Source organism: Frieseomelitta varia, unplaced genomic scaffold (genome assembly GCF_011392965.1).
Source record: "Frieseomelitta varia isolate USP_RPSP 00005682 unplaced genomic scaffold, Fvar_1.2 scaffold_763, whole genome shotgun sequence".
Classification (NCBI taxonomy): domain Eukaryota; kingdom Metazoa; phylum Arthropoda; class Insecta; order Hymenoptera; family Apidae; genus Frieseomelitta; species Frieseomelitta varia.
Genome location: NW_025110549.1, coordinates 155,356 through 175,976, shown reverse-complemented (window position 1 = coordinate 175,976; position 20,621 = coordinate 155,356). Strand labels below are relative to the sequence as shown.

Sequence of the window (20,621 nt, the reverse complement as noted above, 5' to 3'; positions counted from 1 at the left end):
TAAATTTTTCGCAAAAAGAAAAAAAAAAAAAAAAAAACTTTCCATCGTTTACACGTCGATATTTCGTAATTTTAGTCCCCTTTTGTGTCCCGCCTTTCCTTTTGTCACATTCGTGACAGTCCCTGCTCTGTCACTCGAGTTCACGTTCATTCGAACCGATGAACGTCCGGTGAAACTGTTTGACAATCAAACATCCTCTCTCGTTCCTCGCTTGGCCCCTCTTTCTTTGACTGGCCCACTGACTGTCGCTTCGGCGACATCGTCAGATTATGAAACGTCCTGTACACGCCACTTTCACTATCGCGGCCAAGTTTCATAACTTGGTTATTATCGAGGTCATACGTAGGTTGGGGAGAGAAGCCGGCGGTGAAGCAAAGAAAAAAAAGGGTCTCCCTATCGTTATCGAATCGCCGATTTCCGCGAGCCGATCGACTTCCACGAGGAACACGGTTCCGCTTTTATTTACAATGTGTTTAATGACAATGTGGACGCCGTAGTATGAGAGAAATATTCGCTTTGTAAAAGATTTCGCACAGATCGAAAGCAAGATCTGAAGATATTATTACGCGCCCGATCAATACTAAACGTACCAACGGCCGGTCAAACGAACCGGTATGAAAACTTGAATCTAATTTCTTTCCTCCGAAAGATTGACAGAGATTGTCAGGATTTAAAAATTATAAATTTTCTCTCTTCCGAATTATCCGAAAGTTATTTCGTGCATTTCCTGTACTAAATTGACAATTACTTTCGTAGAAATCAATTTCCTTTCGTAGAAAGATCTGATCAATTAAAAATTGCCGGTGCATTTAATGTTAACGCTAGTACTACCAAAATGGTCGAAATGACCAATTTACGACGTGAAACAGCGTATTTTTAGCGATTTAAAAATAATTTTTCGTAAAATGTGTAAATAAAAGCTTGCGTACTCCACTCTATTATAAATATATAAAACTATTCTATTTCTCTTACTTTAATGTCCATAATTTATGTTTTATTCGTCGGTCGTTAATATTATTTCCGGTGTACTTTCGATCCGTGTGAAATTTTTGGCAAAAAAAGAGTACGTTCTTTTCCAAGAAATGGCGTCTTATCAAACGTTAACTTCGAAAAGATCATCCGTTCGCCTGTAAACCTGTAAATCTGCGTGCCAAGCGGAAACGAGTCGTATTTCGTGCTCTTTAGCCGCGGCGATGAATCGCTGGGGGAAATTAATCGCGCGAATACCATTTAATTTGGCGGCCGCGACGTCGAAAAAGGGCCGACGCTGAGCTGCCGAGCATCGTCAGAACAATATTCTCGTTGACTCGGTGTTCCGAAAGCTGAGAGAGGAAACCCCGTGGTACTCGCCCCTCCCGTGGGGAAATGCGGCCCGTTTCGAATTAACGTTCCTCGCTCGTGGAAGAGAAGTCGTTCTTGTTTCACGAAACGCAAACTGAACGCAGCGAACGAAAAGGAGCGGACAGGCGAGAGGCAATGTGCGCGCCGCGTACAGAACGACAATTTCGTGGAACGATGAAAGAGAACGGGTTGTACAAAGAGGAGGACACGGAGAGGCCATGAAGAGAGGAGAGAAAGAAAGAAAGAAAGAAAGAGAGAGAGAGAGAAGGGGATCAGGGTGAAAACAGAATCACCGAACACGAGTACGCATGCTTTTTCGAGGGTGACTCCCTGAAGCAGCGTGCACACTCGGTGTCCCGAATTATCCTTTAGAAATTCGCGTTACGAGAGAAGAAGGAACTCGTTTCATCTCGTTCGTGACATACGAAACATTTTCAGTCCGTTATTATCTATCAGGTCTCCTGACTGTAGCCAACATCTAAAAATGCCAAATTAAGTTCAACTGTTATATCTCTTAATTCGAAACCCAAGCTTTAAATCTTGGAACGACGAAATGACGAAAGTGTCGATGAAGAAAGAGACGCAACAGCTGCTGCATCGTCCTGTGCGACGGAAAGGAGTTGTTAAACCTAATGAAGAATTCATTTCATTACGATGAAATTTCTGTAATACGTTGTGAAATTTACTGTTTGTATCAGAGACTCGTAGTTTACTGTTCACGCGAGGCGTGACGAGTATTTTTCAGGTGATGATACTTCACGCGAAAAGATACTAACAAGACACCCTGTATGATACGCGAAGCATGCACGGAGGGAGAGAAATCCGCAGGAATTGCCGAGTAAAGACGATGTCTGGCAAAGTTGCGGCGTTCACCCTCGAGCACCCAGTCATCTCCCGTCTCGGGGATATTTAATATGCCGTACCGGGGTTAGAGTTTCCATCAAACGACCGAGAACCGGATAGATGCGCGAAGCCAACGCCGGCAAACTTTTTCTGCGAGACAAAGCGTCGGCTCTATCGATTCAACCGGTTTTATCAGCAGCCTGAATACAGGGTCGACTTGATTATCTTATTGAAGAGGTACCGTGTGATGTGACAGCCTGCCTTTTGTCACTCGTTAGGCACGATATACCAAAATTCGACGGAACACCGACTAGGAGAGGCTAATTTTGGAGAAAGTGGGTCCACCACTGGAGAACTAAGCGAGATTAGAACAGATTCAAGAGAGCTAAACGAAACTACCGAAACTATCTGCCGAAGCTAAACGAGGACTCGAAACGTCTTTTACAGAAGATTGGAAGATCCTGATTGCTCTTTTTTGGATTATTAATTGAAAAGAAGTTCGAAATCCAAGATCTGAAGGGTTCGTTTTTGAATGAATCGATGTCGAGCAATTATTAGAGTCAAAGTTGTACGATGCACTTGATTCTGATTGAGCAGTTTGATCACTTTTTTTCTAGATAATAGATCATCGCTAAGCTACTTCAAATATTTACTTTCACTTACCAAACAACGTGAAGTGTTCGTTTGAAATTACAATTATGTCCTGCGTATGAGAGTATTGTAAATCAACCGCGGTATAAGTCGCAATTTGAATGAATAATTTAAATAAAACGTAGCGAATAATTATGATTAACGGGGGAACCTTTATTTCTCTGTCTATTTCCATCTCTTTCCCTCGTTTCTACTCGTTCTTTTTTTTTTTTTGCTTTCTACCATTGTTTCCGTTATCGCGTTGCATTTGTTTTGCAATTTCATTACGACTACGCCGCATTATGCACTGCACAAACTCTTTCAACTCTCGCAACTCGTAACACAAGTAATTAAACAACATAGGTAGGTAAGCAACTGTTATTAAAATAAAAAGAGGTAAGTTGTTCGCGGTTATTTTCTGTCTCGTTGAACGCTGCTTTTACATGGAAAACGCGCGAGCTTTCAGCAACCGCTGGTAATTGTTTTTAATATTGCGCGTTATACGTTTTACTTCGTCAAAAGTAGAACGCTTAATCATTGTTCTTAACCGTTGTGAAATAATCCCCGAACCAGAAATTGAAGCGCGTCATAATCTTCTCAAATTCAATCCGTTTTATCAAAAATGAGACACACGGCAGAGCCATATTCGAAGTGATGGGAAAACAGAGGTGCTTAGCTAAGTATTTTCGGATAATTGAACTCAGCGCATGATACAGCACTCGTATTTGTCTTGACAAACTGTCATCGTATTGTAAATAAAAAAAATTAATATTAATATTAAGTAAGGAAAATATTAAGTAAGGAAATAGAAAATATTATGTAAGGAAATAATAAGAAAATATTAAGTAAGAAAAATTGTCAAGAGATAATTTTTTTAACTGCCTTTCGTTGAGAAGAAAAGTTTAACTTTACATAGCCTCTATTAAAACTTGAAGAAACTGATTCTTATTGTTTACCATCTTTTCTAAATGATCGTAAAAATTTCACAGTCTTCAGCAAGCATAAAAGTCGAAAGAGAAAAATTAAAACGAGAGAGAGAGAGAGAGAGAGAGAGAGAGAGAGAAGGTGATATTGTAACAATGGAATATTATTTAAACGTGGTCATGTGCTCACAAGCAAACATAATGACGAGGACGCATATGGAAGGAATCATAGTCGAGATAAAAGAGTTTCATGAGTCATACACGTAGAATCTTGACTTGATGATCGTAAGTGATCCTTGACGCTTAACGGCTCCACGACCTCGATTTTGGTTAAAACAAGCGGAAATTGGTTAAGCGTCCGCGTGCACCGCTTTTGTGTCATTCTGTGCGTCAGCGAATCATCGACATCATAGTGCTCGTAATTCGGGATTGCCATTTTTGCCAGTGCAATCTTTTGGGCTAATTCGCGTTCGTGAGAAATCTCGTATGATAATATCGAGGGAAAAAAGAAATCTGTTTTACCGATCGAACAGAAAGCGCTTCGATTAGAAATGGAGATTTTGAATCATGCGAATGTAAATGTAAATGTTAATGATCATCAGATGGAATCGCAAGAAGAAATATAAAAAATAAAAATAAAATACTAAGTTGCATCTACACTAATGAGATTATTAAGTAATGTGATAAATATCGTTCGACGTTTATTCTACGCGAAATAAGTTAATACGAAAGTAAAAGGTAATGGCCGCCGAAGAAATAGACAGACCACTCGGAGAAATTGGTTTGTCTTGAGGAAAGTGAAATCCGCATGACTGTTATGTGATATTAATGACAAAAAACGGACAAAGCTCGAAAAAAAAGGTTATAACAAGTTTCACTACATTTTGATATTTTGGCATTCATTATTACAAATATAAACCTGATTTAATAACAGTGAAACGAAGTGAAATGTTAAATAAAATACAACTGACATAAATGTTGAATAAAAGATAACTGATCACTGAATCACGTAGTAACTACCCATGACAGCTGTTCGAATTTGCACTTTTCAAAAATAATACAAGTTGCAAAAATTCAATAAATAATGAAAGATTCACATAATGAGATTTCATAACAATAAAATCTCATCTCTAGTTACATAATTCTAGTAATTAAAATTCCAACACTATTCCGATATATATATGTAGATACACACAAACACACATATAATGATCAATAACCTATATTGTGTATTAATCTCGCAATATCTTAGCCGTTTTAACTTGATTTTTAGTAGCAATAATAACGAAGAAATAAGAAATCATACGATTCTCTGATACAGAAATCATTTACAAATAAATATAGCGCAATAAATAGAGCTATTTTGATACAAATTAACAAATAACTTTTTGAATGTTACTTCTTACTTACGTTACAGCTTCCCGGCACGTATGAAAATCCTGAACAATGAAATTCCCGTTCTCCTGTGCTTCTACTTGAAATGAACGATATTAACAAAGTATTTACAACACTTTTACTCAATGAACAAAAATGAATAACATTTTCACAAATGAACAACTAATTTAAAATAATTTTAGAACCGGTACCGACGCACAATTGCAAAAGACTGTTTAAAAAGACTGGAAACTGTGAACGACATCTAGTGGTGGAAATCAAAATTGGATAATCCCATCGATAAAAAAGGTTACTACATTCTATATATAAGGCTGAAAAAATTTATTCCAAATGTTTATTTATATAATAAAATTGTATCATTTTTCTAAAATGATTATTATATATATATTATATTATATATATAAAACTTATATATATAAAACATAATTTACATAATATTTTTTAAATGAAATGAAATGAAACCTGCTGTTTATAAATAGACAAAAGCTGCTAAATATAATAATTGAGCATATATATAATGTTAAATATATATTAACAAAAATATTAAAAACATTAAAGGTTAAGAACACGACCATATTTTAGACTTTCGTGTTCTTTTTTCATATAACATTCAATTTATTGTTTATTATATAATAAATTAATCAGTTTTGTTGATTGAACTCAATGTTGTTTACGACATTGATAATCATATGTATCATTTGGAAAAGAATTTTTTAAACCTATCTATCTACACAAAACAGATAAGACAACACACTAGACAAAAACCTAAAACCATTTTTTATCATAATCTATTTAAATTTGTACGTGAATATACTGATAATTAATATACTTCTTTGCATTTCGATAATGTAACAAACATACTATTGTAATATTATTAATAATTATTACAATTAATGGAATTTTATTGAGAAAAATCAATATGAGAAAATCTGAATGCAATTATAACTTAGACTGACAATTTACAAACAATTTACAAAGGCAATATTTTAATTGAATAAAGTCAGTATTAAATAAACTACTTAATATAATATCATATGATATATCAATGCCAATATTAAGATAACAAGATTAAATGACTCACCGAAACATATATGCCATAAGAAGTGTAACTACTTCAGTACCACAGTAAATACGTTTACAAATTACCTATAACAGTGAAAAATAACCAGTGTAAGAATTAAAAAATTACAATTTTTATTTTATATGTACATTTTATTTAAAATGGTATTCTTATTTCATTATCAAATAATAAGATAGTGAATATATTGAAATGAAAGAAAGAAAAAGGTGTTTTGTGATTTAAAAATTAATTTTGGACTTCAAAGCAAGAATTAACAAATGTACATTATAAACAAAGATCTACATTTATACGAAGCAATAAACTTGATTTGTTACATTCTTGTAACAAAACAAAAGACCAATCACTGTAGCTATTTCTTGCTACGAGTTAAAGGTTATATGACATAAAAAAAATTGATTGACAATACGACAATTAAATTATCACGTCTGATTCAAGTCGATAAGAGTAATTACTTGGTCATTGTATACTTGCCAAAGTCAAGGTCGTCCAACTTGCCATTGTAAGGTCAAGTCGTTATGTTTACAATGTCAAATCGGAACTGTAATTCACGCAAAGTTGCACACACGCACACGCACACTAACATTTTCAACGAACTTACGATATTGTTCGTAGCTAAAAAAAGGCAAAGCATCCCAGCAGAACTGAATAACCCCGTTAAAAAAGTTCTATGGTAAAAAGTTAGGTTAGATCAAAATCGAACCGTACAACAAGCCGGTAACTGCATACTGCATTATACCATTGTACTTTTGATAATGTCATAATGTTTCACATGATGCTGACTGTCTCTTTTAGATTTTATTCGTCACTGAACTATAAGAAATTACAGTTGCTAACTAATGTAACTACCTATCAAATTGTAGAGTACACGCATTAATAATTTATTTAATCTTTCGCTAGCGCGTAATTCCGCCAATTATCTAACGTATATGGCATCTTATAGCTGTTACTGATTCTAAACACTACCCGGCTATCGTGTCATAATCGCACGTAAAAAAAAAATAATAATGCACGATACTACCACTGGCGCTTTGTATCTGAATGGTGCCAACAATGCGCGAATGCTACCAACATGATATTGGAAACATATCTTAACCACAGACGAGGTATCGAAATAGATCAAGCATCTTAAAAGATTTCGTGGCCTCTGACCTGAAATACCGACATAGTAAAAATCATTGATTTTAAGTGCGTCCACAGACGAGGTATATGAATAGACATTGCATACAATCATTAACCAAAAATAGTATAGACCGTACTATATTAAATCAGGATTCGTGTCTGAAATAGCAACCAGAAAAAATATCACTAGTTTTCTAGCGCACTCTACGCTTAAACAACGGTGTATTGGAGAACTACGTCAAAATGATACAAGTTGGTTGAGGAAAATGATATCAGTGTTGTTACAGTGTTATTAATAGTAACATTGACTAATAGTTAATGGTTTAAACGTAGAGTGCGCTAAAAAACTAGTGATTTTTTATTATGTCGGTATTTCAAAGCATGAGACACGAAATTCCACAAGACGCTTGGTCTATACATACACATCATCTGTGCACCAGTGATTGTAGATGTCGCATTCTTCATACTATTTGAATCTGTCTACCTAAAAACAAGCGCGAAAACGTATAATGTTAGTTTATCATTCGGGGTAGTTTGTAACAATACTTGTTAGTGTTTAGTAAGAATTTAGCCAAAATCATGACAAGTTTATTAGACCTCTGTGAACAATATTTTGGAGCTCGTGATTTTTACGAAGTTTTAAAAATATCGAGAAAAGCCAACGATAAACAAAGTACGTAAACATAACCTTTCTATTCAAGTGATTTCTTACGTTTTCATATATTCACTTCTCAGATATGAAAACGTTACATTTTAACATAGAATAACAATTATTGTTGATATTTTTTTTAGTAAAAAAAGCATATCATCAATTATCTCTGCTTGTACATCCCGATCGTGTTGAGGAGGATATTAAGGCAGAAGCAACAGAAAAATTCAAAGTCCTTGGACGGATTTATTCTATTCTTAGTGACAATGAAAAACGTAAGATTTATGACCAGTCTGGTCAATACGATGAAGAAAGCGAAGAAGTTATGATGAGAAACTGGGCTGACTACTGGAAGTCTCTTTTCAAAAAAATTTCAGTAGAGGATATCAATAATTATGAGAAAAACTACAAAGGCTCTGAAATAGAAATCAAAGACTTAAAACGGGCATACATGGACAGTAAGTAAATTTACCATAGTTGTGTTTATTACTCTAGGAAAACTGAATCAATGAATTTAGTTTATCGGATCGATCATATTTTTGTAGGTAAAGGAGATATGGATTACATCCTAGAAACTGTTCCATTTACTAATTGTGATGATGAACCAAGAATTCATAGTATTATCCAAGGACTCATTGAAAAAGGTGAAGTTCCAGAGTACAAAGCTTTTACTGAAGAAAATGACAAAAAGAAGCAACGCAGGAAACGCAAGGTAAGTGTCAAACACAGAATTACTAGTATTATCTGTGAATTTCATTCTTGTATCTATGCAACTTTATATTTCTATTTTTGCTTAAACTTATGTTCTTATGTAAAAAAAAAAAGTATGGAAATAGTATCTTCACAGAGATATTTTTTACTTGAATGTTTAACATAATAAGCATATTCTAAATATTTTGACACTTCGAAAAATTTATAGTTCATACATTTATATAACAGAAATTCCCAATATTTATAATTACTTATTATAATTGTAATACTTAATAATATATTTCTGTTCAATTACGAACGGAACGTTAATAACACGTTAATAAATGAAATTCACACTATTCAAGGCTATTCGAGGCTACTATCCAAAAAGCAATATAAATTATCGTTCAAGCAGAAAATTTATTCGTTGTTATGAATATTTCGCGTTTATAACGTACATTATACATTATGCAGTCTTACCGGTATCAAATTTATCGATAGGAAACGGCATGCGTTCGAGTGGCAATGCGCTCGTAAATTTAAGCACGGCATCCCACCCCTTCAATTACGCTATAGATCACCTTACTGATCTAATGAATAGTAAGTGAGCAGCATGCTATTTCCAAGCTTTCTATTTTTATCAATACATAGTACTGCTTGGAAGCAGTAGTAGGAGGTGGACTACTAGTACGACGATAGGGAGGGGAGAATACTAGTAAATAAGTAAAGAGGGAACGCAGGAGAGGATTCAGTCTACAGAACAATTAGATTGGCTCCTAGCTGATCGCTAGACGTCGCAGAGTTTTCGGCTAAAATCCCTACCACGATGACTGCAATCCTTTAAGTCGTTTAAATGTACCAGAGCTGAATAATGATACATACTTTGTATCGCATAGAACAGTAATTAACGTGAAATAATTGAAACAATACCGATTGTACGATTATTTAAAATTAATAAGAATGGGCGGCATCGTCGGGCTGTTGCTATACATTGCATTGTGTGCAAGTGTCGGTGGTGTACAAGGGGCGTGCAGACAGTTGGAGAACAACGACATGATAGAATATCTCTGCACAGGTGGCCAGTTGTCCGATTTGAACGATCTTCCCTCAGAAACTGGGAAAATTCGAATCTTTAACATGCCAATTGGACGGATAACTGCGGACACCTTCTCGAGGTTCGGCTCGGATCTTTGGGTCCTGGGATGCTCCCATTGCGGTATAACGGACATTGATCCCAACGCTTTCCAGCATCTGAATAACCTTCAACAATTGAGTTTCGACAACAACTATTTGACTACCATAAAGAAATCCTGGTTCAAAAGTTTGGATTACTTGACGTACCTGGATGTAAATTACAATAACATAGAGTCTATCGAGGCTGGCGTGTTCGAAAACTTACCCAGCCTTGTTGAGTTAAGGCTCTCTGGTAATCGTTTAGAGTGCCTAAATCTTGCATCCATGTCGAACCTAAAGGAATTAAGAAGAATATTTTTGACTGAAAATCCCGAGTTTAAGTGTCCAAACGCTGTCAGCGCGTTCCTCGAAAGTCGCGGAGTAAGCTTTGAAAAGGACCCAGACTGGAATAGATTCCCAACTGATTTAATTACAGCGGAAGTACCGTATGATATCTACTACGAAGAAAGTATGGAAGAACCGTCCACATCGTTACCTGTCTTCCGCGAGAGATTGCACCTAACTACAACAGCATCTCCAACCGTGGCATCGACAGTATCGTACGTTCCGCCGAAGTTCCACACAACTGAAGAAGTAGTTTATCGTCCGTATAACACTCCAGATTGGAGGACAATTTCAGGAACAACCACCGTCCCTCATGATAACGGACCAGAAACCACAACTCTATCGTACGACGAAGATCAGAATATAAGAGCACCGTATACGCCTCCAAGAACCATCGCACCAATCGAAGACGAAAAGTACTCACAGCGTGAAACGGTACAGTACGGCAGCCAAGACACAACGACCTTGAGTTCTTGGCCAAGAACCTCGGAATCTGCCAGTGCCAGTAACGAATACCCGGTTTATCCACCCCATAGAAACGAGGATAAACATTACACGGAACAACCGGATAATTCGAGGCTGCCTAACTCGCACTTGCTGGCACCAGGCCAAGACGATCGTCACCAGACTATGCCACCGTATGTGGATTTTGACGCAGAGCGCATAGATCCCTATTATGGGGCCGATTGGTCAGAAAGGAACACCGTACGTGGACCATCGAACGTGGAGTATCCACCTGTATCTATACCCAGCGTTGTGGAGTATCCACCTGTATCTGTACCCAGCGTCGAAAGTAGAGCGCCAGAATACTCAGTTCCATCGGTGGACTCGTCAGACACCACCAATTCGATTCAATCTATCCCCCGTGTGCCGACCGCGATGATTCAACCGGCTCATCCCGATAATGTCTATCAGCCACCGTATTACGAGCCCACGATCACTGTTCATTCACCGCCATTGATAACCAATCAGCCACAGCAGGAGAATACAACTCCAGGAATCGGGCCGATTGAGACGACCACCGATAAACCATTGCCCAATTGTCCAACTAGGAATTTATCGTCGTCGAATCGCGGCTCCGTCGCGGTGATCATCGTTTCCCTTGTTCTTGCTTGTCGCGTCCTTGTGGAGGGATTTTAGCTAAACGTCTCGCCAAACTACTTAACATTCGTCCGCATATTCTGATCGAATCTCCGACAATGGATCAAGTTTTCGTTGACGACACATATGTTCGCGCGAACATACGCGGGTACGTTTGCTCCCGTGAGCATCATGCTGGTAGAACTGAATGGAAGGACGTTCGCCAGATCGCAGACTTTGGATCGAGTGACTTTAGACGTGCTGTTGGTTTCGTTCGGTTTAATATGATCAGTCTGAGAGACTTTGTTTTTCGTGATTCGCTGTCAGAGGAACCAACTGAGTTGATTGATTCTTCAGAAGCACCGCGGAGCCTGCAGAACCCAAGGCGTATGTATAGTATATCGCAATCTTGATTTATAGTTTCGTTGATTTAATCTTCATCCGATACGAACGACGTGCGTGATATTATAATTTTGTGCAAGTTGGTAAATTAATTTTTTCAATTTATTATTAGAAACGTGGGCTTGAGAACGTAACTTAATTGATTTCATTCTGATGAGTCTGTAACACGTAGATCACGGATATTTGTACAAATTAATAAACTATTGAATAATACAGACACTACAAATCTATAATATCATGATTTCAAAGTTACATGTACGTGTATATTTAAAAAATCTTATTCTACATATATATCTGTATATTATCAATGTATGAAAGAATTATATACGTACAATTCTCAATGAAAGGGTCGGTGAAACAGTATAATAATCAAGTGTACATTTATAATAGTACAGTAGTACATTTTTTCCCGAAGCAAATCAACAATTACAAAAATTTATATGCAGACTCTATTGTTATCTAAAAATTATTCAAATGTTCCTCTATAACAATAATAATTCAATTGTTATAAAGTATTATAAATCATAATTATAATACATAATTAATAAATTATAATTATGATTATATCACAAAGAATTAAATTATAAAACACGTATTAGCATAAGCATTCGCACGATCTGCCCGTTACTTACATTTGCATTATCATCAAAATGACAATCTCATTTTATTATATAATTAAAAATATTAATTTATCCAATTATACAGTTTAATGTGAAATTGCAACGATGACATATCGTTCACGATACATCGTGGCTTGGGTTGTTTGTTTGCTTGTTCTAAACGGCTGTAAAACGCACAACGGAGACGTGCATCGATTGTTTGCCAAGGAGGAACGCCAAATACGATTTCCGCGGCGGCGCGACGCTGAATATCAATTGAAACAGTAACAAGCGACGAGGGCCAATGCAATGTATCCGGTGTGCTAATGAAATAATTACTAATGTCGTTCAATCTAATGGCGAGCGTTATGTAACGACCTTGACCGGTGCACTTCGTCGAGTTGTACTGCGTTTCGCATTTCGTTAGAGACCTCTCAACCCTTCCGTATCTTCGACGAGATATCTCCGGCGATAGGAGGCGATGTCGTTCGCGCGATATCACGCGTGTTTTTCCCATTGACTCATTAAACGACGAAGTAACGCGAAAAAGTTGAGCAAATCTGACTCGAAGTAACCGATTCGCTCGTGAGAAGTTCAATCCTCAAGTGATATCGTCGGGTTGCCATTCGTAAAATTGAAAAATTGGGGCAAGGAGCATTTTCCATCTGAAACTCGGACACTCCCAAGCATTTTTTGCGCTTTAAATATCAGAATTTCGATGCTGTATGTTATCGAGTGCGTGACGCGATATCTCACAGTTGAATTGCAATGTGTTCGCATCTGGATTGCTTCTGATGCGGGCGCAACACTTAAAAATCACTGCTAGAGAAAGAGATGCATTGCTGTTCGTTATATTAGCATAAATGCATTCGACGTCCTCTTCATTGCAATAGAGGTATTTCACGCGTGTTAATTGGCCAGCGCACTTCTGATAGCTCTGAACAGTAAACGAGCATTGAGAGCATTTTGCCGGAAGTTTCGACCGTGCCATTTCAAATTGAAGAGCATCGATTGGATGATCCATCGTGAGCTCGATATCTCTGTCGATCTGTACAAGTGCATACACGCGCATTTCTAATGAGCGTAATAGTAATAATGGGAAAAATGAATAACATTGATCCACAGTAGGAAAGACAATTTAATTCTCATATGTGTTTCTTTTTTTTTTTTTTTTTTTTTTTTGCAATTGTGAAAGATCAGCGTTTCTTTCTTGTCTGTTTTCGTATACTTTTGTTTCAAAATTTCGGAGATTATGATAATAGTAAAATCTTTCTGATCTTCCTTCTTGTGACTTTGTAAATCCCCCTTTTCTAACTTTATACTCGTATTTCTTTATTTTAAAATCTTGAATCTATAATTAACAAAAAATTTTCTAATTTGCGATTTCTCCTTGTGATCTTGTAAATTTCGTTTCTCTTCTCTCATAATCTAATATTTCGTATGTTTAGAATCGTTGATGGTATCATAGACTGGTGTGTAAAGTTTCGTAAAATGAATTGTACTTTTGATTTTCTGATTTTGTGATCGTGTTTCTGCAATTTTTTTGGTTACATAAGCAACTATTTTTGATAGGCAATCTGATTCTAATGGATTTATTTCGGTTTATAGATAGATTGATATTCCATTAAGCTGTCAAACTCTATAGAAGTTTAATATTCGATCCATCAAATTGAACCTTTCTCTTTTCGTTTTTCAACCCAACTTTTTTTCATTTCGGTTATTTAAAATAATAAACCGAATCGAACGTTCGTGGAAATGATGGCTATTGCAAAGAATACCAGTGGATTAATGTTTAAATAACTCCTAAATGTTGAAATTGATTTTTTCGAATCTAATTCACCAAGTGTTTATTAATATAGATTGCATCGTTCGAGCAAGGTGCAATCGTTTTGAGTAAATCTCCCACTTTTCCGTGCATCATTCACAATAAGCGATCTATTCACACAATCGAACAATTGTACAATGGTCGTACATTCACACAATCGAGTTTGAAGATTTATGAATTAGCTTTGGAATTTCATAGAATTTCTTGACAAATTTTCAAACTCGATTTTCTCGAGAACTCGAACGAGGCCTCGAAACAAAAAAAAAAAAAAAATATATATATATATATATTATATTGTTTCCTTATTTTCACCAAGCAAGACTCACGTTTTCACATATTATTTCATACCGTGTACATTTGACACGTTTGACAAATATACCCGCCGTCTATTAATTTTAGCCGCACAATATATTTACTTAGCTATGCGCTCCTAAAATAGGATTACGCACTAGCGACTAACGGACCAAATAATCCGAACACAGGCTTTAAAATAAATCGCGGGACGAGGAAGCACTGATCGATCGATAATGTGTTTTAGTGGGTTATTTGCGAATGAAAGGCGTGCCAAATTACGCGCGTGCATCATCATCGTCGAGCGCGGAGAGAGAGGGTCGCGTTCTTCCGCAACCTTGAATCACCTCGTCTCGGGGCGTTTAGAGCGAACGACACATCTGGCCGCGAGCCTCGCGCTCCGGAAATCGCTCGAATCACGGAATAATTGAAAATAGTCAGTCGGGTTCGAGGCAACGCGCCGCTCGAGGTTGCATAACGAGTTCCCTACGAATTCCCCTGGCATCATCGTTCTGGAATTTCGTGGGAATTAATCCTACAAACATTCGATGACCTAGGGTCATCGATGACACGAACGTTTGCCTCTTGTTTAGCAACGTTGGCATTATCCAGCCTGGACGGGCCTTCGTTTTAATTTCCCTTGACACGGCGTGATACATCTTTGGCCTATCTTTGGCACGAATAACGCCAGAACTAGCTGGAGTAATCGAAACGAGCAGTTCATTACTTTTTTTTTTTTTTATTCCTTTTACGTTTAGAGGTTATGGGAGATTTAGTCGTCGGCGGTGTATAATTGTTGCTTTAACCCTTGAACGTTGGAAATGTCTCTAATAACTTATGTTATCAATATTTAAAATCGGTATTAAAGTCAAATTAATTTACGAAAATTAAAATATTTATGGCCATCGTGACAACTAATGATGCCAGTTTAGTGATAATAACACTTTTTGAAAGAAAGTAAGAAAATAATTGTTGTTTTTATTCTTTGTGAAAGAGTAGAGAAGTAATTATCGATGATACGCATCTTAATGGCATCTCCAATCTTTTTTTAGGGATAATATCATTTTTGTTCTAATTACAACTTAAAACATCATTCTTTTAATTTGTTCAATTATTTGATATCATATGTCGTGTATTTCGATTTTTGTTATTCTGAAATTCTTTAAATTTGTTTAATTTTAATTTAAAAATCTTTGTTGTTACATACTACATACTCATATGTTACGATTCAATTTCTTAAGTTGTCTGATGTTATACTGTAGACAGTATATACTATATCATATTTAGTTGCTCGATATTGTATATTATAAATTATAAACTAATGTTAATGTATAGATATGAATATGTTGTAAATTAATGCTTGAATCTTTTTATTTCTACTCGTAATTCGAGTGCGCATTTCATAAAAGAGCGAGAGGACAAGCGAGGCATTGTGATGAACTTCACATCTGATGGTAGCATTGGCACATGATGAGCTACACTTTGATCCCCGTCAGTAACAATAATAGTTTCTTTGCCGCCTGACGGTTCGAATCGTGCAATTCACTCGAATACTTAAACGTACACGTCACAAATTACAGCATCTTGAGAGTTGCAATAGAAAAACGCAATGTAGTTTATCGCAAAAGGGATCTCATTTTTATTTGACAGTATATGTACGTATATATCCAATAAAAATGGACAATTTGAAATATAGAATGTTAGCAAGGTGGAACTAATTAACAGTAACATGGAAAATGTGACTTTGAATTTTTATGCAAATTTCTGAGAAATAAAACATTTGTAAAAATAAATAAATTTCGAATATTTTACATATTCTTTTCTTCTCATTGTGTTTATTATCAGTTTGCACAATTTTAGCAAAGATAAATCGCATTTTTTTTCGTATCGTTATTGCATAACAGTTGTCTCATTGCGTGTTTGTTTATTTGTACGAATATTTGCATGAAAATAACAATGAAGTCAACGTGACCGAAATAAATCTTCCGAAGTATTTGAATCGCACTTAGGTTGGACAAGGAGGGACGAATCTAGGTAAAAGAAACAAGATTCTGCCAAACGAAAGTCAGGGTTAGATCATTGGTCAACTATGGTATCATAGCAGACATAAGTGTTGCGATTGAGGTTACTAATATATATACTTTAGACGATTTTAAATAATTTAGTGACTCTTCTATCGATTTAGAATCCTCTAAAATATTTATGGCGACTATATTATTAATATTACTGCATAATTTAGAGGATTTTAGGTAATTCACTGGCTCTTCTATCGATTCCTTAAATTGTTTATAGAAGATTTTACATTGAATTATGTTGTCTGTAGGTAAAATATTTCTTAGACTGAAGGAGTGAATGTTTTACAAGACTGTAGAAAAATAGAAAATAAGACACGGTGTCGTATCAAAATAAAATGAACATTTGTTATCGTTTCTTATAAAAAAAAAAAAAAAAAAAAATTGAGTAGTACAAAAGATACTTTTTACTTTGTGCAATTCCATTAAATTCCACTAAGAAAATTTAATAGAATCTATTAAATTTTCAAAGATATCAAATTCAAATTAATATCCCTCTTAAACATTCTCGATTAATTAACAGATCAGGTACCAACAAATTTTACCTTCTTGTAAGCCAATAATTCTTAAAGTCAAGCAGTACCGACATTTTGTAGAAATCAGACAACCTTGTATATCAGCACACGTTCATTTTATTCCGTTATGGCAACGTTTGGTATTTGCGACGAACAGGAGTGTTAAATCAATTTGTCAATTGTCCATTGCCCTTGTGCAGTTGGACAGACCACTTGTCAAACAATGGATTATTGGCTTTGCCTCGTCGTGTTTCAAGTCGAATGTCATTACGATAACCCGGGTACGTTCAGAATTTCGCGAAATTCGTTGTGTAATCGCCTAACATTAGGTCGCCCCTCAGATGTACTTGCCAGAAATTATAAATAACGGAATTTCCTCAGCGCCGGATTATGGAGTAGGTCACTGGGAATATGGAACATCATCGACGAGCGTGAACCATGAACAGCCAGCGTCTGCTTCTAATGAAAGATGCACGTACCGCGCTTCAAAAGTTCCAAGAACTTCTCTGTTTATAAAATTCTGTCGTTTCTAGGTAAATAACGAATCACACGTTAGGCCAGGTTAGGTTTTGGTACGAACATAGAATCGATGAGTAACCGACAGATTAATCAATCTCACTTAACGCAGCACAGATTGTGAAAGCTTGGACAAGTTTATGGTAAATATCGAAATCGTGTGACAGTTTTTCAAAGAAGAAATATTTTGCGTTTGAAAATTTCATTAATACTCCGTGTACATTCCACGTGATGTATTTTAGGTAATTCGAATTTGAATAATTAATTATATAATTCATTGAATTATTCAATGAAGTCGCGTATCAACTTGTGTAAGAGTATAAAACGTCCATAATAAAAATGAGGCTTTCTTGAGTGTGAGATACTCGTCGATTGTTTTACATATTAAATGTAGAGTATGCTGTATTATTGAACATTAAGGCGTTGTATACTTGTTTCATTTAAAAGATGGTACATGTTCTCATTCTTCTAAAAGTTAATTGTATCATATATCACTCGTGTTATTACATTAATGTTAATAATTGTTCGTGAGCAGACTATGGATGTTTCTGCAAATTCATATTTTCGATGATATATGACTACAAAAATTTACTTCACGTGCCAAATATTATAGAAAGCATTGTACTCTGGACGTTCATATATTTTTTTTCATACATCGTGCTCATTTTTTGATATTTAAAAATTTCCTGCATAGAAATCCTCTGCTCTGATGATTAATTTCAAAATGATAAGATTTAACGGGCGGAATAAAAATGCACGATCGACGAGCAATAACAGATACGACCAAGTTGATCGATAAATCAGAGGTTGTGCAGCCCCGGCGTGCTTATTAAGTAAGTTAATTAAGAGCACTTGACGACACGCGTAACCCTATTTTCGTTGACTAGCCATACGCCTATCCTCGAGATTATCAGACTCGGTTGCCTTTCGACTTCCTCGGTTTCTGCACGTCAGCTAGCGCTAGTTTAATTTTAACGAGGGGATCATCAAAAGTGGAAGATAATAAAGACGCTGGTGCCTCGATTCGGCCACTGACGAAATACCGTTCGTTTCTATTTTCTACACGAAAAACTTTCCAACGGGGCGCGGCCGACATTTTTTCGTACATCTCGATGCCCGGCCGACATCAGAAACTCGTGATATTTTGACGGAATCACTCGGAACGATGTCCGAGTAGTCAGAGTCAAGAATTAGATTGGCGAATGTCGAGGTAGAATGTTAGTCACAGTCAGAAATTAGAATTGAAAATTGAGATGGTTGTTACTGAAACTGCGGATTTTTTGATGGAATTTATTTATTATTCTGTCAAGAAGAGTTGAAAATTGAGACGGTTGTTACTGCATTGCGGATTTCTGATAGAATTATTTATTATTTGATAACTGTGAGAATTTTCTATTTTTTTTTTTTTTTTATTGTATTTTCAAAAATATGAAAATTGCATAAAAGTTCGCAGCCCAGTCATTATATATGATAGATAAGGTTAATATCGGTTGGTGAGATTAGTTAGCTTTTGTTGGTCGTTTATAATTGACAATACAATCAATATTGCAAGCATATAAATATTATTAAAAATAGATTAAGGTTAATTAGAAATTATTTATATCCATATTATTTAATCTATTGTATCAATTGAACGTGTCGAAAAAAGAAGTGCACGCTTAATATTAATTAGTTATAAACTAGATGTACTTGTTGTTAGTTTCTTTGTTAAAAATATTTATACGTTCAAGTTTTTCCTGCATAATCATGATACATATCTTTGATCTTAATACAGTATTATATAGTGAAACTTCAAAAGGAAGAAAGTGTATTTCTCTGTATTTCACTTTCAATTTTTTAAAGTTATGTAGAAATTAGAACAAATGTGAGAAAGAACATGCAAAATTAACGAAATATCTACGTAACAGCATGGCTCACGGACTAATCACTTTTTGTAAGTAACATTGTTTTATTTCTCTGAATTTGCTGCGTCAATTTAAGTTTTACTTTATCAGTGATTATCAAACGCACTTAGAAAGAAAAAATATAAATCATATACATGTAATTAACGAGTCAAATCTGCTGATTACATTTTAATCAAAATATGTAAATTTATTAGAAATATCATCGTAAGTAGTTGGAAGTAACGAATGACGCTCATTTTAATTTTCAGTGGGCGAAAGAAGCAGAGGAAGCTGAGCGTCTAGAGAAAATGCAGAAGATCGAAAACGAGGAAAACGCAGCTGCAAACAATTTGGCGTTGGCAATTCAGCACCGCAATGAGGCCAGAGCGAGTCAGTCTGCCAAGTTCTTCGACTCTTTGATCGACAAATACGCGAACATGGCTGGAAAATCGAAAAGGAAGAGCTCGCCTGCGAAGACCCCGAAAACCACGAGAAATACGAAGAAAACAAACAAGAAAACGTAGAACGATAGAATTCTCTGCACGAATCTTTCCCTCCACGTTAGAATATTCGCGCGATTTTTATAACTTAATTGTTAATAATTAAAAAAAGAAAAAAATATCGTACCATAACAAACATCTTTATAAAGAAGGAACGATCGTATTTAAGTTTTGTAAATTCGAAACGTGCATACCGTCTTTCTAAGCCGTTGAACTAGGATTCGATAAAGTCAATAACGGAATCCTTTGTAATTATATGTAGGTATAATATCATGTTCAAATATAAAATTGAAATATATACACGCACTTTCGGATTTATTTTGGAAGATAAGATTAATGTGATTATTAATAAAAAGAAAATAAAATGGTTCAGGTATATAATTTATCACACATAAAAAAAAAAATGTACGCACGTTACTTGTAATTTATAAAAATTAATTTTGAAATAGGCGGTTCTATTTCAACCATCGATATTTAAGAGATATTTCTTACCACATGGTGGTACTGTGTTCTATATTATCGACTATCATTTGCCTTCAATACCACTCCTATATGGTAAAACAGTTTCAGTGATTCTCATTCATTTTTACTTATCAATATGTTTTTTTACTGTTATAATTAATTTTAAATAACGACATATATAGAGTAAATGTATCAAAATGGAAAAGAAAAATAGTAATTTTAAAAATACTAACAGAAAATGGAAATAATTATTGATATGTTTTATATAATGTCATTCATTTAAAAAT

At 35.4% G+C, this 20,621-nt stretch overlaps 1 protein-coding gene and 1 long non-coding RNA gene across 6 annotated transcripts; one reads left to right on the top strand and one right to left on the bottom strand.

The window, feature by feature from the left end:
- Window positions 1–5,159: 5,159 nt before the first annotated feature.
- On the bottom strand, window positions 5,160–7,272 carry LOC122535757. Its single transcript, XR_006308253.1, has 3 exons — window positions 6,666–7,272; window positions 6,214–6,278; window positions 5,160–5,208 (listed from the first exon to the last, which is right to left on the bottom strand). It is a non-coding gene; the product is annotated as an uncharacterized LOC122535757 (long non-coding RNA).
- Window positions 7,273–7,792: 520 nt separating this feature from the next.
- Window positions 7,793–20,175, top strand: LOC122535755 (dnaJ homolog subfamily C member 9-like). 5 transcript variants are annotated; one of them, XM_043667550.1, is made up of 4 exons: window positions 7,793–8,005; window positions 8,125–8,439; window positions 8,527–8,693; window positions 19,642–20,175. In XM_043667550.1, exons 1-4 carry the CDS (start codon window positions 7,912–7,914, stop codon window positions 19,894–19,896), a joined length of 831 nt encoding a protein of 276 aa, XP_043523485.1. In that variant the 5' UTR covers window positions 7,793–7,911; the 3' UTR covers window positions 19,897–20,175. The 5 variants fall into 5 exon arrangements, with proteins under 5 accessions (XP_043523485.1, XP_043523484.1, XP_043523483.1 ...); XM_043667549.1 differs by lacking the exons at window positions 7,793–8,005; window positions 8,125–8,439; window positions 8,527–8,693 and adding exons at window positions 9,400–10,934; window positions 10,968–11,656 and having other exon boundaries at window positions 19,642–19,872; XM_043667548.1 differs by lacking the exons at window positions 7,793–8,005; window positions 8,125–8,439; window positions 8,527–8,693 and adding exons at window positions 9,400–11,656; window positions 17,355–17,506 and having other exon boundaries at window positions 19,642–19,862.
- The last annotated feature ends 446 nt before the right edge of the window (window positions 20,176–20,621 follow it).